The sequence below is a fragment of the Theobroma cacao genome, chromosome 3 (genome assembly GCF_053813885.1).
Source record: "Theobroma cacao isolate CCN51 chromosome 3, ASM5381388v1, whole genome shotgun sequence".
Taxonomy (NCBI): Eukaryota; Viridiplantae; Streptophyta; class Magnoliopsida; order Malvales; family Malvaceae; genus Theobroma; species Theobroma cacao.
Window position 1 is genome coordinate 3801048 of NC_142641.1, and position 27271 is coordinate 3828318.

General features: G+C 33.0%; 2 protein-coding genes across 3 annotated transcripts; one reads left to right on the forward strand and one right to left on the reverse strand.

Annotated features, from left to right (window-relative positions):
- Positions 1-213: 213 nt before the first annotated feature.
- PAPS1 (poly(A) polymerase 1) lies at positions 214-7958 on the reverse strand. The gene is made up of 13 exons (XM_088804532.1): positions 7870-7958; positions 7029-7683; positions 6840-6917; positions 6558-6665; positions 5916-5978; positions 5652-5813; positions 4186-4299; positions 4026-4088; positions 3606-3935; positions 2401-2565; positions 1223-2191; positions 532-605; positions 214-395 (listed from the first exon to the last, which is right to left on the reverse strand). Exons 2-13 carry the CDS (start codon positions 7143-7145, stop codon positions 350-352), a joined length of 2289 nt encoding a protein of 762 aa, XP_088660658.1. The 5' UTR covers positions 7146-7683; positions 7870-7958; the 3' UTR covers positions 214-349.
- Positions 7959-12243: 4285 nt separating this feature from the next.
- Positions 12244-19883, forward strand: LOC18604225 (Protein phosphatase 2C family protein). 2 transcript variants are annotated; one of them, XR_001927289.2, is made up of 11 exons: positions 12244-12645; positions 12762-12870; positions 14138-14174; positions 14308-14352; positions 15653-15705; positions 15983-16126; positions 17434-17517; positions 17728-17817; positions 17949-17996; positions 19371-19546; positions 19659-19883. XR_001927289.2 is itself a non-coding variant. In XM_018118532.2 (10 exons), exons 1-10 carry the CDS (start codon positions 12380-12382, stop codon positions 19479-19481), a joined length of 987 nt encoding a protein of 328 aa, XP_017974021.2. In that variant the 5' UTR covers positions 12244-12379; the 3' UTR covers positions 19482-19883. The 2 variants fall into 2 exon arrangements, 1 of the variants encoding a protein (XP_017974021.2); XM_018118532.2 differs by having other exon boundaries at positions 19371-19883.
- The last annotated feature ends 7388 nt before the right edge of the window (positions 19884-27271 follow it).

Sequence of the window (27271 nt, forward strand, 5' to 3'; positions counted from 1 at the left end):
TTGATAATTAATTTGATGAAAAAAATAAAACATTATCTACAATCGTAACCTGAACTCATTACCAAAATCCAACATTTAACCTTTAATGATTAAGTTAATTAATTTCCATAGCAACATTTTCACGTGATGCATGGTTTGATATAGCAAACCATGGCCAGAAAACTGAATATCAAATATCAATCTCCCATCTTATTTACACAAGTGAAAGCTGGATTTCTGCAAACTCAAATTTTATTATCCATAAATCTTAAAAAGGATCCAAAGGACAGACAGTGACGAAATTAATTTCTTTTATCACACATAAACCTTTCTAACCCCTCTTGACACCAACTGTCCTCACTTCTCCCCTTCATCCACTTTTCTCAGAAGCTTTCCCCAAGGAAGTGAAGTTCAATCTGCAAATAACAAAGGAAAATGAATGCCCTCCATTGTGTTAAGACTCAGGGCAATAGAAAAGTGCTCAACTTGCCGCACCAATATGCAAACGATCAATCCTCTTGTCTTATAGATGAGTGCATTAATAGAAAGTACCTTATTAGTGGCTTCCTCTGGGCCACAGGTGCAGATGGGATCCGATTCGATATCATTGCAGTAAGTTCCGCAGGCTATACATGAAAACAAACAACAGTCAGAATTGCTCAATCCTTTCTAAACACAAACATTACAATTGGATATGCATACATTCTAAGATTAGCAAAGACACAAAGCTGTACTTATGCACAACAAAAGTTTTCTAGGTATAGAGCCCATTGAAGCTTGTTTTGGTTGATCCAGTTTTATTTACAAGCCATTACTTATATTTTGCTTATATATTGAGAACAGTTCACAGGGTCGTCCCAATCACCAGTCAAGGGAAGTCGTCCACTTTCTTCTCTTACTCAAATCAGCATTTTGTGTTAGAAGCAGCACTCAAATCATAGATAGTCTACAAATTAGCGTCTCCTAAGTGTACTATACTAAATGGTTTTATTTAGAAGAAAGAAAACTAATATTGGGCACAATGGTAGACTTGATGTTACCTAATAGGCTAATACCGAAGAGAAAGGAAAAGCAAGTGGCAAGAAGCATTTAAGCCAATCATACACAGAATCAATCCCGAAAACGGAAAACCGTGCTCAAGTACATATAAGCAAAAAAGACTCATAACAGGGAATCTAATAACATCAAGAAATATCAAAGCTTCTAGACAACAGTAATAAGGGACAAGGTTAGAAGAAACGACCTCTAACTCCTCTATACCCCCACTAGCATGTAAACTGGTGGAAGGACCGGCTCCATTACTGGAAGGTACGGGGGCTGCCCCCGCCAAATCTGACATTGAAGACTCCACAGGACCACTTTTTGTGTTCTCCACAGATGTGACCTGGTTCCTAAACTCTAAATCATCTTCAAGCTCTTCAAGTTCCTGTGGAAAAGCTTGGTGTGCACCATAGGGACCAGACATTATTTTCTCAATTGCCAAGTTCTCTGCCTCTGTACAGCTTGATGCATCAGCAGAAACCTTAATAGGAGGATTACATCCCACTGATCCATCAACCTCACCATTATGAGAAGAAAGCTCTTCCAAACTTCTTGAATTTATTAAGCCATTCGTCATATTACTCTCAGCTTTTTCCCTCGTTGTTTCGATCAATCCAGTTGCATCTGAATAGTCACCCTTTGTCGAACAAGAACTCACAGTGCTGACTGGACTACCCACGTGACCTTCGAGACTAGAGGAAGGCACAGCAGTAATATATTTGCTGCTTCTCAATTGAGCATCTCCATTGTCATCTACCCTCTTCCTCTTCTTTCCATCATCCTGTCCATCTGCAACTCCCTTAACTTCACCTGACTTGTCTGGTCCAGCATGGCCAGAAACTTTTGCATCTGACACCCGCATACTATCCCAAGTTACTTTGGATGGACGGGAAGGTCGGACACCACCAGGAAATACAAAGCTAGGTATGTTCCTACGTTTTACATGTGTTACACGGATTTCCATTCCAGGCTTCCACAGAGTGTACATATTGACAGAGTGTTTAAACTCCTCAACAGTTAACCTTATATCAAATTGTTCACCTTCATTCACTGGAACTCCTTGTTTGCGTTGCAAACCCATAAAGTAACTGCCATGGAAGGGTCTAGATTTGTCTTGAAAATCACCCGGATGTGGGTGGCACTGAAGCATGTTATATGTGTGCCTTTCAATCTAGATTCACAAAATAAACAATTGAAAATTAGAATTATGACAGATTAAAACATAAAAAAGACAAAAAGGGTAAGGGCATAGAAAACCAATTCAGCAACCATTTGTAAGAGGTGGGTTGAGAAGTTTTCAAAAGGGAATATCTAGAACTCTAGTCTGATGTAATCTCTAGTACCCAAAAAAATGGTTTTAAAAAGGAAAATCTGTTTCACCTTCAATGTAAGTTGACGGAGACGGGACTCAACCCAGCCTTTCCACTTTCTTAAATCATCAGCATTTTCTGCAGAGATGTCTATTTGTAGATAATTCTTGTATGCTTCAAAGAAAGCATAAGACTCAAAAAGGATATCCCAGTCAGCTTTATTTGCCTCCATAGCCTGTAAAAACAAACAAATGTCAACAACAAACAAAATTCAATGTAAAAATAATATAAAGTCAAGAAATACTGAAATTATTAAACAGCAAGGCATGCGAAAAATCATACAACCAAACAAATTTTATGTCCTTTTGGAAACAAGGATTTATTAAAGCAATTTTGAGTTAGGCTCTGAACAAATTCTTAGTTGGGATGTGACTCAAATATGCATGGACTTAAATCTGGACCAAATCTGCCAAGGATTTTAAAAGCCCAAATATTAAAATTTTAAATACCTTCTCTGGCTAGGAACCCAACTGAAAAATACCTTCTTTGGCTCCAACCAATTAAAATTCTTCTCTCTAGTTCAAATCAAAACCTAAGCCATCAAAACAAGGGGTCCAAATCTAAAATTTCTTTTAAGATTCTGGATTTCACTAACTTATCCAAACAAGGGGTCCAAATCCAAATTCTAATCGCCCAAGAAAACCTTTCAAAGATTTCATTATGAATTGAGGTCATACAATCCACTAATGCTGTTAATTATAACACTGGAAATTTTTTTATCAACAACGTTGAGCATTCAAAGAATACATATTGTAAAGAAAGAAATAACAGATTATCAATTAATCTAAAAACTGCTTTGAAATTCACACAAGTAAGGATGTTGGGCACCAAACACCAAATCATGAGCTGTAATGAAATGGAATTATTGCTATGAAATAAACTCATATAATTCTTAAAATGCACCCAAGCATTTTGGCTAGGTGAATCTCAAAGAATTGGATCCCAGTCCTCCCTTGCCATAGAGAGAGAGAGAGACACATACAAATAACACAAAGAAAAATCCAAATAGAAAGAAGTAAATCAAGCTTTCATCCCCCTCCCCCTTTTCTTTTTTTTTCCTGTTAAAGCCAAAATCTTAGTAGCCAGATCCTTGACCTGACAGCCAATTCTATTTACATAAATCTAATGAAAACTTCATCAGGAAATATGATCTTACACTGATGAAAATATAACAACGAATTGACAAGCGATCTAACATGAACTATAAGACCATACCTCACAAATTTCACTACCCCTCTGAAACTCATCTGTCATGATCCGCAAAGTACTCGATGACACATTGTAACTAGAATTCATGCAAGGATAAGCAGGAGTAATGATGGGCATCAAATGATATCTATCTTTCGGATTTTTCCGAGGATCCCAAACTTGAAGACCAAGGGATCCTTCCTCAATTGCACAAAGCATGACTGGGTTTGGCCAACGCCACTGAGTATACACCCTAAAAAATCGAGACACTAACATATTGGGCAGAGCATTAGGGTATAGCTGGCATATACGAGCAACAAGCAATGCCCAGTTTATACCACCAAGAAAACCAGCAACCTGACCAAAACAAAAAAATTACCTTTTTAGATAAGAAAAGAAGTATGGAGAACTAAAGCATAATCTTGCCAAAATGAAAGTGTCCCATACATTAGAATAAACACCACGACGTTTTGCCCAAAACCTCATGCATCTCAAAGTTGTCCGAAAATTCTGCAGGTCAAGTAATAGAAACATAATTGAAAGTCAAAAATCTCTGTGGCCGGGAAAAGATCTGTACATACACAATTCACAAAGTAATAGCCACAACCTGAATATTGGGAACCAATCGTAAAATTTGGTCAGTAACTCTGCAACCATTAAGACTACGAACTGTCTGCTCGTCTGTATTTTGTAATATAGAGTCTTGTGATATATCTAAGTCCTGCACCAGAATTTACACATGCTCTGAGAAAAATTTCAGATATATTTCAATAAATAAAAAAAAAGAGTTACAATGTAATGAATTTTAAGCTTAACAAAACACATGGTTGATATGCAAAGAATTAATGCACAAGACATCATCTCTCCCTAGGCCGTAGCCAAAGCTGGGTCAAAAAATGCACCTGACCCCTCAGGATTTCTCATAAACTGTACACCTCTAATAATCACTGTTGAATGTTATAAAATTTTTAAGTTCTTTTCATTGTATCAAAGTAGAGTATAAATATTTTATTCATCAAACAAAAAAGTAGAGTATACATATTATCTATGGCATCTAATCATGCTTACTCGTCGCAGGATGGTCCATTGATTCTCGGATCTCTACCTTAAACCTTGCTATGAAGAATCAAGCAATTCTAAAAATTTACATAATCGTGCAAACATATGTTAACCTACCCTTTACCCTATCCAGTCTACTACAGACATCAAAATCCTTTCATCTCTGACATTTTACGAAGGCTAGCCTCATTGATTGGCACAGCCTTGTTCCCTAAGTCATCTAGGATTGAAAATTGACGGTTATTCTCTTGGAAATCAGGTCCAATTCAGAGTTGGAACTGATCTTTTAGGTCATAAAGGAAAAACCTTCATAGCCATTGGCTTCATTAATAAGGTGGAAATCCTGCTTTGTCATTTGAACTTAAAGAATAAGTCCATCTATAGGGGGAGGATTAATCATTTTGTTTTTAGATGATTGCTCTAATGTAAATTAATGACCATAGGCACATCCCTTACAATAGAATTCATGCCATAAAATTTATAATGAAGAGCTCTAATCTGAGGCTTTGTTTGGATTCATTGCCACAACCATACTGCGGTCTGAAGCAACCTCCAAACTACAAGGGGACCTAATACATCAAATTCCTCCATGACTAACTAAATCGTTTCTATTTTAATTATGTTAACCCCTTCTCTCACTATGCAAGACCAAAGGAAAGCAGAACAAAAAAATCACGTAAACTACATGCAGAGAAGCAAATATGATGGGGAGGGAAAACCTGTTCTAATGCTTCATAAAGAATTGCATGTCATTTTTTACAAAATAAAAGACCGATATACTCCATGTACTAGTGACTCCACCTATCCACCAACCTAACACTGCCTCCACAACAAAAAAGGCCCCAAGTGCTCAAAGTAAAAATTTCAGTGGAAACACTAACAGGCTTCATCAGTTAGCTAAATATTCTTCTTAATCTCTAATAGTGAATTACTAGAACAATAATTCTTAAAATAGAAGATAATAAATGGAGTAGATGATCATTAAAGACACAAACTAGATAAACCAGTACTTACTTCGGGAATAACCCAAAGTGAGAGTTTTGCATAAAGAAGATCAATGGAAACTCCTTTGAATTTGAATTTCATGACTGGGACATGAGCATCAGGCACAGGGTGTAATTCCGATACTTCAGGCATCTCTGATAGCATTTTGTATAGCTCACCAAAGAAATCCTCCTACATCCAAACAGATCGAAGAATATTTTAAGTTGATCAATCAACACTTCTCAAATGAAAGAACAATCTGTTGCAAATAAGCAGAGAAAGATCTGATCGCACTTCTCGTGTTGCATGTCTAGGTCCAACACAAAGTGTATCTATATCTGCACCAGGGCCATGCACCTGTTTTCAAAAAATAAAAATGGAAGGGTGACAAACTAGAACTCCAAATGGAAAGCAATGAGGTGGAGAAATCATGTCCTTGAAGGCATTACTATGAAGTTTGCAGAACTATTAAACCATAAAGGGACATAGACATCAATCATCAGAAAACAATATGCTTTCACCCATTCTAAGCCCATGTCAAATCAGGCATATATGAACACCTCAGCCTTAATGAAGCAGTATATCTATGTTTACTCTCAGCCAACAACTTCCTGGAAAGGAAAATGATTAATATTGCCACCCACCATTCAAACCATTCCTTCCCACAAATATATATAGGTTACCAATATGTTTCAAAGCCCTGACCTCAAAAAATGATGTCTGCCTAATTCAACACCTAAACACACCCTCAAGGAAAACATGCAAAAAAATGAGCATATTCCAAAAAAAAATGAAACATGCAAGATAAAGTACTTTGAAATAAACAATTCATTAGATTCTCTGATGCTTTTTCTTTACAACTTACACAACTGCAACTAAAGTGAAAGAAAGGATAAAACCTGAAAAAAGTAAAGACAAGTGAGAAAACTAGCATACCCCTAAACGATAAGAACCAAAGGTGAATATCTTAGCATTTGCTTCTTGAACCAATTGCTCATTCAAACCTTTCGCACGGCTAATTGCTTTAACCCAATTCTTCACAGTCTGTTTATTTTAAAATCAACAACAACATCATCATCATCATCATCATCATCATCAATCACTAGAACCCAAAAACACAAAACCACATTCCATAATCAAGAAAGAGATAGAGGTGCTATAACAAGTCATTCTACCTCAAGTTATTAACAGAAAGACAATTAAAAACTGTGGACAAACCTGGTCTAGCCTCCCCAGTACTTCCTCTCGGCCAACAGCCTCCTCTTGACTCTCATACAATCCCACATTTTGCAAATACTGAACATCCAACAGTCCACAAAAACCACAATTCAGGATAGTCTCAAACTTAATAACTTCAAGAAAAAAAAATAAACAACATAGAAGAGTAAAATGCAATTAAAATGAAACCTTTTCTAGCTCTCGGGTTTTGATCACATCGTAGTCAGTCGGTCCACCCAACGAAATAGGTTCCGTGATGCCTAACCTTTGACCATTGTTTCGATTTCCTAATCCAGGACTCCCCATTATTCTTAATTATTACAATTGTTTCCTGTTTTTTTTTTTTTTCTCTCTCTCTTTTTTGGGGCAACCAAATAACAATTAATCAAATTTTATTGATAATATTTTTTCACAGATTTTTGTGTTTTTTTTCCTAAGATATATATTGAATAAAAAGAATAAATGAAGAGGTAAAACTCAAATAATTGTGGATTGTAGAGTATTAGGGAGGATACAACCAAAATTGAAACTGAAATAAAAAAAAATAAAAAAAAAGCTAATCCCTTTTTTTTTCCTTATAATAAGACTATTAAGGGAAGATTACAACGCCAAAATTGGGGGGGCTCCAATAGGAAAACAACTCTAACCCTAAAGGGTAGAACAACGACCACAAAACTCAAAAAAGAAAAATACAATTAAAAATCCAAACTTTCGAGAATTTCAAGGTCTCCGCCTTTTATCGTAGACGATGCCGGATGTTGATGTTCACTTCGTTGTTCTTCGTCAGCTATGGCGATCAAAGAAGAAAAACCAAAAATCTCCAACACAAAAATATTAAAAGCCCCTGAAAACCAACACCAAATCGAAAAAAAAGTCAGACAAAAACTGGATGAAGAGAAGGGGAATTTCAGAGAATCGGATAGAGTAAGACAGTTCACAGGATTTGGTGATTGTTGTGGAAAATTGATCTATATCGTAAATTTTCTTATTTAAAGAGAAAAGAGAAAGAAATTGAGGGGAAAAGGGCAACCTTCACCTTTCCTTCTTTTTTCTTTTGCTCCAAACTGCTGATAATGGGCGTTTCTAGTCGGTGGATAAAATATACGGAGAGAGAATAAATATGATTATTTCTATTTTTTACCCCAACATAAATTAAATTTTTAGTTTGCTACCTCCTATGTAGATTTAGTAATTTTGAACACAATACGTTAACACGATACGATAAGATACGGAATTAAATAAGTTTTGACTTTAATCTTAACGTGTTTCATGTTAGACACGATAAACATATTTAAAACATATTTAAACATGTTTACTTAATCGTGTTATCATGTTTAAACGTGTGTATGTAACACGTTTATTAACTTATTAAAAATTAATAGTTAAAAATTATTTTAATTTTATATAAATAATTTTAAATAATTATTTTAATAAGTTTTTTTAATTTTATAAAGATAATAATGTAATTATTATGATTGAAAATGATGAATGATTTTTGATATTATTAGTATTTGAAGGTTAGATGCTAATGATGTATTTTATCATATTATATGATAATGAATTTTATATATGTTATTTATATTAAATTTTATTATATTTGACATTATTATTATTTTTGTTTTGTTATAATTATTTTTATAATTATATATTTTAAATTTAAGTAATAAAATTGTATTTAATTATAAATATTTTTATTTAATCGTATTAAACGCGTTAGTAATCATATCGTGTCGTATATTGATATGTTTTAATAAACGTGTTAATCGTATCGTGTCGTGTTACACATTTATTAAACGTATACGTGTATGTGTTTTAAATTTAAAATACGAATATTAAATGTGTTGTGTTCATATTTAACCTTAATGTGTTTCATATCTAATCGTATCTGATACATTTACGACTCGAAAATATGAATTGCCAGGTCTACTCCTATGCCATCACTCAGCTCATACCAATTCCAACAATTAAGCTTTCCTATTTATTTAAGTAAATTACATAAAACACCTTGAAATATTAAGTATTTTTCATATAAAGCATCGAAGATTGTTTTATTGCAATTTCAACCTACTCTTTAGGATAGGTCCCTTTATACTTTTTTTGCTTACGTCATTTAATATGCATTATGTGGTTCATGAAATAGAATATTTTAAATTAATGACAAAATCAATATTTCGAGTACAAGGAGGTGAGGATAACGTTTATAAAATAATCATATTAGAATTTCGATGGTTGACAAAAACGAAAAGTAACTTAAATGAAAAAAATTTATATAAAAATTACACAAATAAATCTAACTATGTATTAAGTATAAAATAAAGATTTTTTTTAACAATTATTACATGTTAAGATTAGATATCTTTAATTGAGCTGGACGATCTTTCATTGAATTAAAAACATCTATTACTGAATCAATGTTAAAACCTTGAATGAGAATAATAACAAATTTCTAGAAAAATCATCAACCCTTATATTATGAGTCTTGTTTTTAACTAATTTCATAATAAAAAATGCACATTCTAATGTTATAATGAAAACTAGAAGAGTTAAGATAAAATAGATTAATTTTTCAATAAAGAAATAAACTTTTGATATTTTTGTCTTCTTTACATAACTTAGAAAGTGCAAATCCTGATTATGAATAATGTCAAACTTGCATAGATCTAATTAATAGCTTAGATGCATTTTATCATACATAGTAAAATCATCAATGTAATATTTATTTGTAAGGTTGCAAATATTTTTAACATTAAACGATTATAAATCATTTTTAAGGTCCAAAGAGGTACTAAGAGTGAGCAACTCCACTACATTCTCATTAAATCTATAATTCAATTCTTGCAAAAATGAATCAATAATAACTAGAAACAAGTCAATTCGACAATGGTGTTCAATTGTGGTATGATTCTTTTGAAGACAATCGTTACCTAATTTATATCTAACCCTCATGTCAAGAATCTCAATTTCATATTTTTCACAAAACTTATTCACCGACACAAGAAAAAGTTTCCATCAATCTTCTCTCGATTGTTGAAGACACTTTTTAGTAAGTGACACTAAACAAATTGCTTTGAGTATATTTTGAGACTTAAATTGTAAAGCTTTTAAGAGGTCATTTGTTATCTTTAACAACTCCATCATAAAATGCATGATAAACATAAATTCAAATGATCTATTGATATGTTATAAAAATTATAAAATAATAGACAAATTATAAAATTATTATAAAGACAAAATTATAATTTTTTTTTAAATAAGGTTATGTTATAAAATTATTGTAGAGAATAAATTATAAAATTTCAAAAACTAAAAATTATCATAAAAATTTTAAAATTTTTAGAGAGACAAGCCCTTACTAGCCCCCTCCCCTTCACCTTTGCTTTAAACCCTAATAAAACTCTTGTATTATATTTATTTATTTAACCAAATCTCTCACTTTTTATTGAATTCAAATAAATTTTTAAATTTTTATTTTTAATCAAACAAGTCATTCAGTTTAACGAAAAAAATATAATTGTCGCTAAATCTAATGTCAATTGTCTTTTTCCTTATTTTATTTTATTTTTGCTTATGTACCCTGTGACATAATTAGTTGATGTGATCACATAATATAACCACAATCCATAATAGTCGATTGCTGGTCATTGACCGAATCTAGAATCACATAATAAAAATCATTTTCTGATTTTTCTCATTCTCTTTTTTCTTTTAATACGAATAGTTTTTTGAAAATAAAAACTTAAAAATCTTGTATCTTAATTTTTTTTATTATCATATTTGCAGAAAAATAGAGAGGATTTTCAAAAATGGACTCTATATAAAGGAAAAAAAAATAAAGAAAGGAATCGAAAAAGTTTTTTTATGTGATTTTGACATCGATGATTGGTGGTAATGAATCTAGATTCTAGTTTTGCATTTCGATCATGTCATCAACTAATGTCATATACCATGTGGACAAAAAATATCAACTAATATTGAGTTTCATGACAATTAATTTTTCGTTAGGATTAAAAACTTATTTAGTTTAAACAATGTTTAAAACCTCATTTGAATGTAATAAAAAGTGAGAAACTTGGTTGAATAGATTGGAATAATACATGATATTTTTTTTAAGATTTAAGCCAAATAAACATAAATATCTAATGTTTAAATTGCAATGATATAAAGTTTAAAGTTTTATTTGAAAACCATCCAAAATCTTAAGCCTTTTTTAAATGTAATTTTCATAATATAATAAATAATGACAAGAAAAATTATATAATTGCAATGATGTAATAGAATTTCTATTATTTTCTTTCATTATACTTTCTAATTTTGAGTTGTACCAAAAAAATGTTAGAAATAGTATTAACTCTTTTTATTGCCTACTTTTTTATTACTCTAATAATTTATTAAGTAAATTTCATATTAACCCCTTGCAGTATAACATTTTCTCACATAACACTTAAAGGTTATTTTTTTTCACATTAAACCCTGTGTTCTACTTCTATTTTCAAAAAGGCTAAAGGTGTTAAATTTTTAATTAATTTTTTATAAAAAAATAAAAATCTTTATTTTATAATTTTATAATTTTTATTTGTTTAATTAAAAAAATTAAATGTTTTCTGGATTTCTTTTACTACTTTAAAAAATTATTTTTTAAATGAAATTCATAACATACATAAATTATCCAAAGAACATCAATAAAATAAAATAAGTAACAAACATGTTTTATCACTCTACTTTATATTGGACCTTACACAATGTACAAATTTCAATCTTATTATGAAGACAGGTCTTGTTAATTGTTCTAAGTATGTTATATTATATATATATATATATATAACATTGATTAAATAATCATCAACAAATAATGGAGTTAAAAACAAGTGATAATTTGTCTCTGAAATTCTGAAAATGTTTCTTCTACATGCAGAGGATGAAAAATCTGGTCAAGAAAAAAAAATATTCATTGCCAGTATAAGTTTGAACACCTTAATCTTTTACATACTTTAAATGTGAAGCAATACTTTAAAAAAAATACTTTATTTAAAAAAAAACATGTTTGTTACTTATTCTGTTATGTTATGAATTTTATTTTATATACAGTTTTTTGAAGTAATAAAAGAAATTTTGAATTTTTTTAATTAAATTAATAAAAAATAAAAAGATTATAAAAGAAAAGTTTTTGTTATTTTTTTACAAAAAAAGTTAATTGAAAATTTATCACCATTAGCGTTTTAGGAACAAAAGTGAAACACAAAATTTTATATGAGAAAAAAATAACTTCAAAAAAATATATTATATGTGTATGTAAAATTTATCTTATTTTATTTATATCAAAGAAAAATAAAAAAATAAAAAAATACTAATATCTTACGGTCTTTCACATTTTATTATGCATTCTTCTTTGTAAATTTCTGCACCTCCTTAATCCGGATAAGGACACTTGTATTCCGTCTCCAAACATTCTTTTTCCCGTCGTCAGTTGACATCGAGAAAAAAGAGTTCCATTTTCTTTCTCAATACCCAAACAGCTATCTTTTGCCCGTGTCAAAGCCACAATGAGCGAAACCGCCAACTCAATCATCTCAAATTCCGAACCCAACCTCAAGCGCCAACCTGAAGTCGACGACGAAACCTCTGATTCGGCGGCAAAGAAACCCAAAACTGAAACTCCGGTTCAAGAAGAAACAGAGAAAGAAGAAGTGAAAGAGAAGTCATTGGAGATAGAAGCTGCTGTAGCAGAAGATAAAGGGTCCAGGCATACCATGGAGGATGCTTGGGTTATCATGCTCGATGCTACCTTGAATTCTCCTGGAAAATTAAGGTTTGATTTTATCCCAATGAGCCTAAGTCTCTTTTTTTCAAAGGTCTAAAAAACAGTGGATATATTGAAAAAAATGATAATTTATTTTAAAAAGAACTTTTGTGGTGGGTTTGCAGGTGTGGGCATTTTGCGATATACGACGGGCACGGGGGGCGGTTAGCGGCGGAGTATGCTCAAAATCATTTGCACGCTAATGTCGTTTCTTCTGGCTTACCACGTGAGTTGGTGTGTTTTGCTTGGTCTTATTTAAAAAATGTTCGATTTTCTGATGCATTCTTTTAAATTTAGGATTGACAGCTCAATTTCTTTTTCTTTTTTTCTTCAATGCATTTCCTATCTCGTAAATCTCACCTCGCTCCTCCCACTGGAAACCTCCAATTTGGAATCTCAAGTTCTAACCGCTGGAGTGTCCCCTTGTTTTATGCAATACGACTACCATTCATTACCCAGCTAATTAAAACTGCCAGTAGCTTTTAGCTTGTTTTGTGAGTTTCCATAGGCAAGAGCCTTGGGTCGATTTTGTTTTACTGTTTACATGTGATAGTAAAGAATGTAGCTAATTAAAAAACTTGCAGCTGCTATTTTTACTATTTAATTTTTCTTCATGATAGATGAAAGAAGTTTGATTTTGCATTTAGTTTTCTCATTATTTTTTTCTTACTGTTTACTTTTTCTCATAAAAACAATTCTGTTATGTGCTAACGAAAAAGCAAACTGCAATGCTTATGACTATTATTTGTGACGAATTGTTAAATGGTGCTGCTCCACATTTCTTCTAGCTCTGTTGCTTTTTAATTTGTACCATTTTCTTCAGATTTTTCACAATGTGGTTCCTTAGAATCTTATCATCTCCTGTGTCTAGTTTATTGATCTCTATATGTTCCATCAAATGTTAGCAGGAACATGTCCTAGAGTGATTGATTTCTAAGTTATACTCACCTTTTTCTTTAGTAAATAAATATGGTTTTCCTTTGGTTTTAGCTTGAATGTAGTGCTTCAGTTCAAAAATTCTCAATCATTCATGTGCCATGAAATCTGACCATTAACAGTTGTCAGGAAAAGATCTTATCCCTGCCAGTAACTGTCTTTCAAGGGGAAGTGTTTAAGGTCTTAGTTGAGGAAGATGCAGAATAGGGAAATTGAGAGTATTTTCTTTTAAATCAAACACTTGCCAGAAGAATTTTTTCTTACCATTCAATTTTCTCATTCGTTTGTTTGCTGTTTGTGAAAGCTATATTTTGACAAGACATCCTGGACAACCAATGGGAGTAGTACTTTTAAACAGTTTGGATTATGATATTTCCTGTTCTTTGCCCATAATCTGTTACATACTTCATTGGTGCCTTTGTACTTTAGCAATGTTAATCTTCTTGCATATGCATCTAGTATTTGTGGCTTTATATTATTTGTAGCTGACAGTTTATTTTTCTGTTTTAGTTGCTTGGATTGTGTTGTAAATAATTTTATCTCATTCTGTTCTATGATATTACAGTTAGATGTGAAAGCTGCCAAAAAGGCTATTCTTGATGGTATGTTACTATTGCATCTGTGATCGATAATATTGATTTGATTTGATTGTCATCTGTATTCTTTTCCATCTTTTTTTTTCCTTATTCATTAAAGATCTTTTGTTCTTTTTTTTGCCTGTCTTTGCTAATTTAGGTTTCCGGAAGACTGATGAGGCTTTACTTCAAGAGAGTTCTTCAGGTACCTATCATTAACTGTTTTATGTTGTCTTGCTCTTGGCATATGCCTCCATGCAGTTTCTAGCTTTTTGATCTATTGAAGTGAAATTATTTTGTTTCCTTTTGTGTGTTTCCTACATCATCAAGCTTAAAATAAAGGAAGTTGGAAGAAGAGATAAAGGTGCCTACTGTTATGAAGTGCAGAACAATTCTAACCATCCACCGCTCTCCTTTTTATTTTTCTTTTTTTACAAAATCATTTATGAGACTGTCATTCTAGGTAATATGCACAAAAACAGATATGGAATTTCTGCTATATTGTGGAAAGAATAAACTTCAGAATCACACATGAACTTGTTTTCGCCTTGAAAGTTCTTTTAATTTTTATCTTCCTAAACAGGTCAAAAGCATGTGAAAAAATCCTTATAAAGTTTTTCCTTTGGGTGCTCTCTTTCTTATTGGGCTATCAAGATCATGGCATATATATAATATATATAAAATACAGATGTTGGTAGAACTTTTGATTGACAAAGGTGGATAAATTTGTTCATTATATTTCTAAATTGTCATTTTAAATACATTATTATAAATATTAATAGGATTTATCTAATTTGTTAAATAAAAACTCTAAAGCAAATAATGACTTTCATTAAAAATATTATTTTATTATAAATATCAATAAGATTTATCCAATTTGTAAGTAAGAATTTTAATTGCATTGAATGACTTTCATTAACAAATGACAAGATTAGACAAGAAAAAACTAAAACCTGAAGCAAAAGCAAAAAGCACAATGAGGTGATCTACTTAGGATGATCTGTAATCTCTATCCAGACTATGCAATTATCAGCAGTCCTAGTTTTAGAATGGCAGTGTTGATTGAAGCTGAACTATGGTTTTGTTACCTTCCAGATTAAGTGGACTGCTCTTTGTGAGGGAAAATATATTGGTTCAAAAACTAATGACACTATATACTGCTTAGAATGTGTAACTATTTTAATTGCTATTGATGCTACAAGGCCCCATTGATACTTCAGTTAAGAATTGGTTATCCCCTGTTTCCTGTTTTAAATTTATTGGTTCCAAGAGTTGATATTACATTCCGTTCTTGAAAAATGAGAATAACTGAAAAGAAAAATGCATGAGAGGCAATGGCTTAGAAAATTTTCTGTTGTTGGTTTTTGATTTCCTAAAGTCTGATTCATTTTGTTGTTTTCCCTTTATAAATTTCTATTATAAATCATAGAAGCAGGTGAGAAGCCAACAACTTTCTCTAGTTTGTTACAACGTTTATGTTACATGATTTCATTCAATCTTATCAGGGGGATGGCAAGATGGTGCTACAGCTGTATGCCTGTGGGTGATTGAAAAAACGGTAACCGTTGTCAATTTCGAATATATTTGATTTGATAATTATAGTATTTAACTAGAGTACTATTGTTAGAATGTACTGGCAAGTTGTGTGCATATCATCACTTAGTTGGAATAGTTCTAATTAACCTAGGGAAGGAACATTTATGTTAAGAAATTTCCTTTCTGTTTTCCAACAATTCTGTTCTTCTAATATTATTGTCTTTTGGATGTGCTTTTGATTAATTCACCTTTTGCATCTCTTATAGATTTTAAATAATTTACTACCATGTGATTCATAGGTTTTTGTTGCAAACATTGGGGATGCAAAAGCAGTAGTGGCACGATCTGCTGATGGTTCAGATAAAGCAAGTCCATTGAAGGCCATTGTCTTGACCAGGGAGCATAAAGCCATATATCCACAGGAACGTGCTCGCATTCAGAAGGTAAAGGTTACATGGGGATAAAGCACACTGCAATATCTTGCTTTTTGTGGTTTGGTGTTGAGATTACTTAGAGGACAAACTACTAAAATATCTCTGTTTGTGTTGGTGGGTTTTTAAATGAAGATTGATGACATGTTTCTCTTGGCTTTCTAAAAGACTAGCTTGATGATTCAAGTGAGCATGTCAAATGCAGTCAAATGTCTTTTTCCATTGGCTTCAATGGTGAATGATGGGGTAATCCAGGGTTGTATTTTACTATCTTGTTTAAAAAAAAAAAAAACAGACAGTGGTATTTTAACTCCTATCAGACATGTATTGTCTGATATGGTTGTCAGGTAAAAAGTGTCAGCATATGAGCTGATGAAAGTTAATTGCAAAAATAGTCTAAAGGCTGTAAGCTGCTGCTGGAATAACTATGCCTGGTTAAGAACACATATAATTGGAGTCATGATCTAGAGGTGGTCTTGCTGGAATATGATTCGAAATTCGAATAGCCAAGCCAGTTGGATTGGCTGGTTTACTGGCCTAAATGGAATTTTATGTTGCTGCTAGGAGTGACTACTGTTTTAGATTTCTTCTCTTTGCAATAAGTACATATCTTAATCTTTAGAAGCCTTAGCGTGCCATCTTTTGAATTGTAACTTTTTGCATGAAATTACATTTTTAAAGGAGTCTCCTTTGACTTGGCCAAAAAGAACAAAAAAAGAGTCAATCTTCTTTGATACAAAGTTCACTTAAAGTGGCTCATATCTGTGGAGTATTTCTTGAAAATTATTCAAATTAGACATTCCACCAGAAAGCTTGTAACGAATACTATTTTCATTCTTCATTTTGTTATGGGACCATGTCATGTATATTGCTTAAACACTGTTTACTTCACTTCAATGATAAAGTTGATTCCTTGCTTTTCTTCTGAAGTTTTGAGACTTACATAAATTGACATTATGCTTTCTTGCCTGGTTTTACACTATTAGCTCCAATGCATTTGGAAGATATCTTTCATGTCTTTTTTGTTGTATGATTAAGAGGGGGAAAAAGGAAAAAGATATTAGAAGAAAAGAGTCTAAACACAATGTCAAAGTGCTCAGAGGGTTAAGGAAATGATAAGGATCATTAAGGTGATGATGTTGGAACAAAGAGAAGACAACAGAGCATGTTTAGTTAGTTTATTTGGTTTTGGGTTTATTTCCCTTTTTTTTAATTATTTAAGGGGGAAGGAGCTAAAACCTATCTATGCCTAGTTCTGGGTGATATTGTTTCAATATACTAATTTTCAAACCTTACATGTGTTCTGTACTGTTTTCTAGGCTGGTGGTACTGTGAGTTCAAATGGACGATTGCAGGGGCGCCTTGAAGTGTCTCGGGCATTTGGAGATCGCCAATTCAAAAAGGTTTACATTGTTCTGTTTCAGCAATAGTTTTTACTATGGTTTCAACATTCTAACTCAAATAGATCTTTATTTTGATAACTTTATTTTCTTTCTTATTTCCTATTAAAGATATGAAATGTACTTCTCAGCAAAAAATAAAAACTAAAAATAAATTAAGAAGATAAGAAATGTAGTCTGAATTGGTATCTTGAAGAAGTTTGCAAACTGCAGGTTGGTGTTGTTGCTACTCCAGATATTCATTCTTTTGACCTAACAGATAGAGAACACTTCATTATTCTTGGTTGTGATGGCCTCTGGGGGGTATGTCTTCTTTTAGTTTCAACATCTCCAACCATGTAATATTATGGCCATTTATATCTTCATTTTTTCTCAGTTACACCTTTTTGAGAATGCAACGTTTTCTATTTTTTTTTTCAAAAAAAATTGTTTAGGTATTTGGAGCAAGTGATGCTGTTGAATTTGTTCAGAAGTTACTGAAGGTAAGGTTGATTTATATTCTTTCTTTTGAGTTAGCTACTTATTGATATCTCATGTTAAGTGTCTGGGAAGAGGCAATGCTCCATTGTATAATGGGGAATTTCTGAATTTATTTTCACCTGATCAGGGATGTGGCCACATAGAGTTGAGTGGGGTCAATATAGGTGTATAAAAGTAATTTTTTTATTGTAATTATTTCTTTATCCCACTGAAGTTGAATTAAAATCTAAAAAGAGAGGTTAAAATAAGTAAATGACAATGAGTAATTTATAGTTTTCAAAGAAAAAAAAATCTTAAAATGTTTTTATATTTGTAATATGAATATGACCATACGGTTTAATATCCCTATACATTAGTAAGCATATTTGCAAAAAAATGTAAAATGTGGCATACATTCAAATATAATTATTCTTTACAAAGTAAAATCATGCATTTTATATATTATCACAAAGAGTAATATTTAAATTTTATTTATTTAAGAGTATTACTATTTACTTTTGTCACTAAATATATCTTTTGCTTTTTGCTAACAACAAACGTAAAAATAAAATTATATCAAACTTAACTAGTAAACTTCATGAATGATTAGACCATAGACATGAAATAGTATCTCATTGTAGTAACTTTTTCTTGAAATAATGTACACAATTTTATTTTTTGGAAATTTAAAATTTTGGATTTAATGTAATTCTTTCAAATAATGCAATGTGTAAAATATCATGTTTAGATAGTGTAACTTGGCAAGTGGTATATGACCCCACTAAAATTTTTTCTGGCTACACCTCTGCACCTGATCATGACTTATTGCTCATTCATAATTCAATTTAATAAGATTATCTTGCCTGGTTGTTCATGTCTAAATTTTCAGATGTGGCAATTGGTAGGTTGGGTTCGGTCATTTTCTGGTTCATTTTGTTTTGGGTTTGGGTTGTTTGGAGTTTGGATCATTTTAGATTTGGATCCTTTTAGGTTCATTTATTTCAGATTTGAGTCATTTCGGATTCGGATCATTTTAGATTTGAGTCATCCAGGTTTGACACTCAGGTTATTCAGTTTGATGTCATTTTGGTTCAAGTTGTAAATTTTTAAAGTAAATCAATGTAAATTTGATTTGTTTTGGGATAGTCTTTTAGGTCGTTTCAGGTTCAGGTCATTTATAATTTAGATCAATTTGGGTTCAAGTCTTTTTGGGTTTGGATCATTTAAGGTTTGTGTCGATTTGGGTTCAGTTCGGGTTTAGTGGGTTTGGTTGTTGACTCTTCTTGATCACATCAGGTTGGGTTGGGTTTTGGTTTAAGGCTGGTTTTTCGGACTTGGGTCAATTTTGTCAGCTCTACATTTAATGCTTCCTCGAAAATGTTTTGCATATTTGGCAGGAGGGTTTACCTGTTACAGCTGTCAGTCGCCGTCTTGTAAGGGAAGCTGTTCGTGAGAGACGTTGCAAAGATAACTGCACTGCAATTATTATTTTTTTCAGGCACAAGTGATTCTAGTATTAACAATCATAGCTTCCAGGCTTGCTTTCTTGCTCTTGGGTGCCAATTTTGAAGAGGTTTATTTCTTCTTTGATTGCACAATCTGCAAAAGGAATGCCCATTAGCTGATACTATGCCGAATCATTTAGTTTTGCTTTTCATGTTAGCTGAATTATGACTTTTTGGCAGGTTGTTTTGGCTAGTTAGGCACTCAGCGCCAATGGTAAAAATTGTATCAAATGTTTATGAAAGCTGTTTGACTTGTGTTCCTTTCTGTAACAAGTTGCCGGGCATTTAGATAAGATAACTCATGGTTGTAAGTTGTACCCTTGAATTCTGGAGATGGATGTCTACTGCTTGTTTTACAAGCAAAAACATTTAGTAAATCAGTGCTTGTTGGCAGTCATTTTTCAATTTTAAATGGCCTAATACATGATTTTTAACCATTGTTTAATGGCACTAGTTGGGAAATTCCTGCATTTTTGCTTTCCTTGAATGAGAAGAAATATAAGGGAAAAAGAAGAGAAGAAAAGCCCCATTATCATATTCTTGCAAGATGTGTGTTGCCGGAGCCTAGGCCACTCATCACATCCATTATTGCTAAAAGCTGCAACAAGTTGTCTCTTCTGTTGTGATGATTGATTGAATACAGGTAAATTTCAGAAACGTTTTAGAAGTCAATGCATCTTAACCCAGTTGTAAAAGATTATGAGATCTCCGGAAACCTCTGGTAGTCGCATCTCAGCCAATTTCTGAGGGCTTGTCTTCTTGGTGTACTGGTGGCTAAGATCCTCACATGACTGTGATTATACTATATACATTATAAGGAAGAAACATGACTCAAAATTGACTCCCAAGTCTATTCAAAGCAGCAGCATTGTCTGTTAAGGCAAATGATGAGCCCTTGGGACAACACCATGTTGCTCAAATGATTGCATTATAATCAAACAGAAATGAATTAATTCATTTTCTCAATCCCTTAATTGATGGCAACATGGATTAGGGTATCCAGAGCACGAATATTCCCATCAATTCTCATGCACAAAGCTAACAAAAGGAGAGGTTCATGAATAAGGTTGCAATAACATCCATGCTCATCTCGGGTTAGATTTCCTATTGGTTTATCTTAGTACATTTCAATGCAAAAGCTGTTTCAAGAAAGATTTTGTGTTTGATGAGTTATGAGATCACAAGTCCTCTTTGTCTTGCATCATTTGAGAACATTGCCACAAAAAGACAAAATCAACCGAGAATTGATAATTGGAAAGAAAGAGGGAGACAAAGAAAGCGAGATCAGATCAGTTAAATAACATTGTTATGAAACATTATGGACATCCTTGTGGAAGACCTAAGATAGTAGCTGATATATGCAACTTCTTCATGCTATATGGTGTTGGTAGTGATATGCATTGTGATTTTCTATTATTTTTTCTTTTTCAAGAAAAGGGTTCCATGAATAAAGATCTAGTTCATCCCATGGACATCAAATCTGATCCTCAGAAAATTGAATGTACCATTCTAATTGAGTTGTAGGTGTAGATGCCCAATTCTGATTTTACAGAAAAATTACATCAGGGATATTCGAAGAGCAGAAGAGCCCGAGGGTGTTCCAAGCACAGAAACGCCCATAGGCGTTCCAAGCGTAAAATTGTTCAGGGGTGTTCCAAGCACAGAAGCGTCCAAGGGTGTTTTAAACATGGAAGCACCCAGGGGTGTTCCAAGTACAGAAGCGCCCAGGAGTGTTCCAAGCGTGGAAGCACCTAAGAGTGTTCTAAGTACAGAAGCGTCCAAAGGCATTCCAAGCGTAGAAGTGCTCAAAGGTGTTCCAAGTGTGGAAGCACCCAATGGTGTTCCAAGCCCAAGGACGTTCCAAGCGCAGAAGCGCCCAAGGAGCATTACAAGCACATAAGCACCCAGGAGCAAACATGGAATAGCTATTTGTACAGGGAAGTGAAAGTAATTGAGAACAAGTGGCAGAGTTCATGAGTTACCTTCACATTTGAGATGTTCTAGAGAGTTTGGCTTGGTGGCTCAGATATAGAGATAATTAATAGGACTTCTTTTTAACCTTTCCTTGAAGTACATGTACTTTATCCCTCTCTCTTTCCTTACTCCTTAAAAATGCACACATTATCAAATGCCATTGCTCTTTTTACCCAAAACCTACACCCACTACCCAACTACTACGTGATCATTCTTTTAATATCCCGTAAATTGTTCTTTAACTGTTCTTCCATGACAAGCACGTTCTCCCACGATCGAACGTGCTCTTCTAACAACTCTTAAGAAAGTGTTTATGCTTAATATAAATATGAGAACTTGGAAGGTAAGAAGGGATTTTTAGACACCCAACAAAGATTACTCTAAAAGCTCTCTCTAGATTCCTCCAAGCATTCTTTCTATTTAGCCTTCGCTGTTATCCACCGCTTCTTCCACCTTTTCTCATCACTCACCACCTGCCACCCAAAGCACTTACGCTTCAAGGACTGCTCCAGTCTTCTTCTCTGTTGCCTATAGTGCATCTCGATTCACTCATTGCAACACGTCCTCTCTCCTTAACCAAAAGAACCCTTTACATTTTGGCAACTCTGCTAGGGAGGAATGATTGCAATAAGTGAATATTAGCCAGAAATTTCTATCTGAAGATATAGAAAGTTCTCTTGACAATCAAGAAATTACAATTCCTACCTATGTCCAAGAGCTCATGAAAATGCTCCAATTGCCTTGTATTTCTTTTACTTTTAATGCATTATCGGTCACAGCTTTATTGCTTTCATTTTGGCTATTTTTGTTATATGTTAAAGTAAATTCATTTTCAGCCACAAACTTTATTGCTCTTATTTTGGTTGTAATATGCTTGTTTCACTTGATCGAAAGTGTTATGCTCGAATTTTTCACCGTATAATTCATATTTCATCCGCAAGCTTTAACTCTCATAATCTAGTTGTCATAATATTACGCTATTGGCTGCAACCTTTATCACTCATTTCTTGGCCATAGTTTGTTATTTACATATTGGCCGCAAGCTTTATCACTCACTTCTTGGCCATAGTTTGTTATTCACATATTGGCTACAAGCTTTATTGCTCACTTCTTAACCATAGTTTGCTATTCACAAATTGGCTGCAAGATTTATTGCTCACTTCTTGGCCATGGTTTGCTATTCATAGAAAGGCCGCAACATTATACGCTCACGTAATATGTCATTCTGCTTTCTATTAAGTTGAGGATTATTCTCCTTAATATAAAGTTGAGAATCCCTTTTGGCCGCACATAGCAATACTTGTGAAACACTTATATGATTGCAAAGAATGAAATACGGAACCAAGCATCTCAATAAAATAAGGAAGAAAACAAAGTAAATGTTCACTTTGGAAGAATGAGTTTACAATATTAGAAAAAGAGGAACAAGGAAAAGCTAGTTAAGTATGAAATTCAGAGGGCAGGAGGATTTATCATTCTCAAAATTGGAGAGGCTATCTAATATTCTTTGCAACTCCATCTTCCTTGCGTCAAGCTCTTTTATCTCAGCCTCTATATTAGAATTGTCAACCTTTGTCATAATTTATTTTTTGGCCTTAGCCATGCAAGTGTCAAGGCATTTAATGTGACAACTAGAGAGGAGAACATCTTCCATAAGACTTACCATATATTGTAATTCTTCAAGAGAAATGTTTGCCCATGGGGAAGAAGCAATCTCTAAAGTTGTACCCAAGCTATCCATGATGCCTTTATTCAATAATTTGTGCTTAAAATGCCAAAATTCAGCTTCTACTTCATAGACATGCTCCAATAGCTACAAGTGTTGTGGCATGACTGGAATGCTATGAAAGTCTTCCAAATAAGTGTCAGAAGCATCATTTCTACATTCTACCACTGAAGAAAAAAAAAAGATGGCATACAATGAGCAGTAAGAAGGAGGCATAACAATATTTAAACAAATGATATTTGAGTTATTCTAAATACCTTTAAAAAAAAGGAAGAATTGCGAGTAGAATCCAGAACACCCCTAGAAGAAGAACCATTGCAAGTAATATTCAGAACACCCTCAAGAAAAGAAGCATCGCGACTAATATTTGGAACACCCTTGAAATAAGAAATGTTGCAAGTAGCACCAAGAGTACCATCGATTCCAAAGTTGTTTTGAATATTGTGAGTAACTCCAAAAGTTCCCCCAACAGTGATATTTGCATTGTTATGTTGAAATGTTCCAAAGCCAAACCCAAGAGCACTCTGATCATTTTGGTTAATGACATTAACATCATCACCACCAACTCCAGTAGCATCATCCACATCATCATCACTGACTCCCGTAATGTCACTCACCTTATCTCCACCAACACTTTGTATAGTAGAGGGTAGGAAATCAGTCATATCTATCATACCTCTTTGTATAGCATTACCATCTACCTCTCCTCCAAAATTTTGATGTTCATGTCTGGGAAACCGCTCCTTAATTGACTCATCATTGGACTCATGGTTATTCATGTGGTCACATGATTATTTGTGTGGTCACATGATTCTTTTTCACTCTCAGACTTTGAGATACCTTGTCTTTCCACTTCTGCACTTGGAATTAATTCTTCCTAAAAAAAAAAAGAGAGAGTTCAAATATTTATGTGAGAATGAAGAGAAAAAAAAAAGAGATAAAGAAGAGCAAGAAACAAGCTTACCTGACAAGGGGTTTTGATCCTTTTAGAGCGAATCAAATGAAGTGACACGTCATTATTATTGATGGAAGGAACATGCAATTGCATCTTAGGATCAAGTACAACAAATGAAGTCCATTCCTGAATACAATCTCCCCAATAAGCATACCAACCAGAGGTATAGGCATTTATTCTGTTAAAGGCTGGGACAACACAATTTTTGAATTTATCCACAGTACGATTGAGCATACCAACAAGGAAAACAGAAGTGTAAAAGGAAAAGTTTTCAAGAAAAAGGGGTATAGGTGGAGCTGGTTGATCATATCCAAATTGGCGCACCACTCTGTAAGGAGAATATACTTCAACAGACAATGAATCCCTATCAACACCTGAACTAATCATCTCAATCATGGAAGGTAGTTGGGAAGAATGAACCCATATTAAGAAGTTCAATCTGCGTGAGCTCAGTTTCTCAGTCTCAAATGGTCGTCTATCATAATAAATAGTTGGATCACCAAAACCATGGTTTGATCTCAAATAAAGCCTTGTGATAAATTGATCTGCCTCGTCCAACACCTTAAGGATGTTATCCTTGGAAATTTGATCATGCCATGCCTAAGCTCTATAATTATCTCTTAAAGTTGTATTTGCAGGAGAAGACACAAGAGGCTGATACACATGAGAAGTAGGGGCACAACTACGGAATCTCTCCCATAAACACATCTGAATAAAAGATACATCCACATAAGTCAACACTCTGTAGCGAAAAACTGATTTAGCAGTCTGAAAATGATACAAGTCTAACCTCTTATACAGGGATCCCAAATACAATGGAGCAAGAGGAAACCTCGTACCCTTAGCAATTTTCATTGCACAAGGAATAATTGAATAGGAGATTCCATCATCTAGAGAGTTTGGGAAGACATACCGAGCAAACTACATAATCAACACAGCTACTAACTAATGAGTGTGATCTGGATACTTAAGAGGATTATTTTCACTTTTAATGTTGAACTTCTTATAAAAGAGTCATACCTAGTTGGAGAAGCGCGCCACTTTGGAAGCCTTAACTTGGCTTTTAAGCAAGTCGATAAAGAACTCATTGACTTTTTACTTTCTCTTTAGAAAGTATAATGGGACAAAGGTCGTCTCTACCAACACAAAAAAGTTCCAAAAGAATGCACACATCTTCAAAAGTGAAAGTAAACTCTCCCTAAGCAGTAACCATGGTATGTGAAAAGGTACTCCACCGTGCAAGAATAGCACGCCATACTTCAATTCTGTATTCTTTGCGAATGCGAATTTTTATGGTGACTCTTATAGTGTCAAGGACTCCAGCATTGAGAGCAGTCACATAAGTGGAATTCTTTAAGATTTTTTCCACCAATTCATCCCAACCTTGGACCCATAATGAATTAGATCCAAATTTAGTAACTGAAAGAGAGAATTCACCACGTTCAAATCTGAACTTCAGTACTAACGTCCCTAGGATGGAACACCTTCTATCTGGAGCAGCTTCGTTACAAATACGATCCCAATGATAGCCAGCAGATGCACATGGATGCCTATATACCTGTTTTGCATGCATTGCTTCCCAAAAGCAATCTTCTCCTCATTCCCTGATGATACTATCATCCCAATTTTCTAGCACAAGAGGTACTTCACCAGTTCTCCCTACTCGTATTTTCTTAGAAAGAGAGGTTGCAACAGTATTCTTCTTTTTCTTCCCCAAAACTACCCTATCAGGCTCACTATAGTGAACTTTCAAGGTAAAACAAGTTCTGATCATAAGAAGAGGCAACAAAATTCCTACAAGCACAAATAACACAAAAACAACCAGATAAGTACTAATGCATTACCATTCTTACTTATGAATTAATATCCCATGTTTATTTATTTGTTCTTATTTGTGCATCATTTTTTTTTAAATATTCCTTTATGCCAAACAAAACGAATAAAGATATATGAATATAAATCACTAAATGAAAAAATATCCTTAAAGAGAAACAAGCAATAACAAATAAATAAATACTCTTTCTATGTTAAAATAAAATAAAATAACAAATTAGTATTCATTCTAATTTCCAAATCTTTCCTAACATTGAAGATGTTCATTTTCTGTGTAATTTTTTTTATATAGTCTATAATCCATATATATATGCTAAAAAAAATGTTTTTACAGAAAAGCCTTAGAAGTTCATTGTGAGTTTCTACACAACCAATCTCCTTAGAGAAATTTATAAAATCTTTAAATACCAAGGTTTATCATTCATTTAAATATTTTCACTATGCATGAAATTTTTAATAATAAAATTTTTCTGCAAAGGGCAAACTATTATAAGTGGTTCAGGTGTTCCAAGTAGGGAAGCTTTTGAGCAATTCTAAATGCAAAAGTACCCCTAAACATATACATAAGAAAAAAAAGAGAAAGAAAAAAAAAAAGAAACAAACACAATATTGATGTAAAGAAAACTTACTTGTTCAAAATTTTAAGGAAGAACTTTTGAGAATTAAGGAGGGCCTTTGAGAATTGATTGTGAATTTCTACAGAACTATTATCTCATATTTATAGATTTTAGAAATTATTTTTCTAGTAGGAATCTAACTCTTTAAATTTTCTTATCAATTTTTTTTCTATCTTTAATTGCTTTTCCTTATATATCTCTACTTATTTCATAATTAATTATAAGAAAGATTTAATTAGCTAGTTTCAAATACATTTGAAAAACAAAAGAAAAGTTTGAAGAAAACTGGTGGAGGCAGATAGACATGACACAGAAATTGTAAAAAAATATATACATACATATATATATATATATATATATGTATGTATATATATATATATATATATATATCCAGTGTGCTTGGCAAACAATTTCGTTAATCTATAAGCTATTAATATATATATTAGAAATTGAGACAACAATCCGTCATAGGAAATAAAGTTCCTATGTTCCTTATCAAGTGTAAAAGCCAAAAAAAAAAAAATTACATTTATCTAATATGTGTACAATTTGCTTCATGAAATTGTGGGGGCAGGGAATTGATAACGCCAGGAGCAGCACATCCTTCTACAAGGAACTAGCATATGAACATGGCTGGAATAGCCAAAGAAATTCAAGCTTCACCAACTTTGGGATTTGCTAGGATGGT

Bases quoted from the DNA above. Each gene is read 5' to 3' on its own strand.
- LOC18604225 (XM_018118532.2), top strand. From the start codon at position 12,380: ATGAGCGAAACCGCCAACTCAATCATCTCAAATTCCGAACCCAACCTC. The intron at 15,706-15,982 runs GTAACCGTTGTC...TGTGATTCATAG, and splicing joins TGTGGGTGATTGAAAAAACG to GTTTTTGTTGCAAACATTGG. The intron at 17,818-17,948 runs GTATGTCTTCTT...AAAATTGTTTAG, and splicing joins GTTGTGATGGCCTCTGGGGG to GTATTTGGAGCAAGTGATGC.
- PAPS1 (XM_088804532.1), bottom strand. From the start codon at position 7,145: ATGGGGAGTCCTGGATTAGGAAATCGAAACAATGGTCAAAGGTTAGGC. The intron at 5,814-5,915 runs GTGCGATCAGAT...GTTTGGATGTAG, and splicing joins CTAGACATGCAACACGAGAA to GAGGATTTCTTTGGTGAGCT. The intron at 4,089-4,185 runs GTTGTGGCTATT...CTTGACCTGCAG, and splicing joins GATTGGTTCCCAATATTCAG to AATTTTCGGACAACTTTGAG.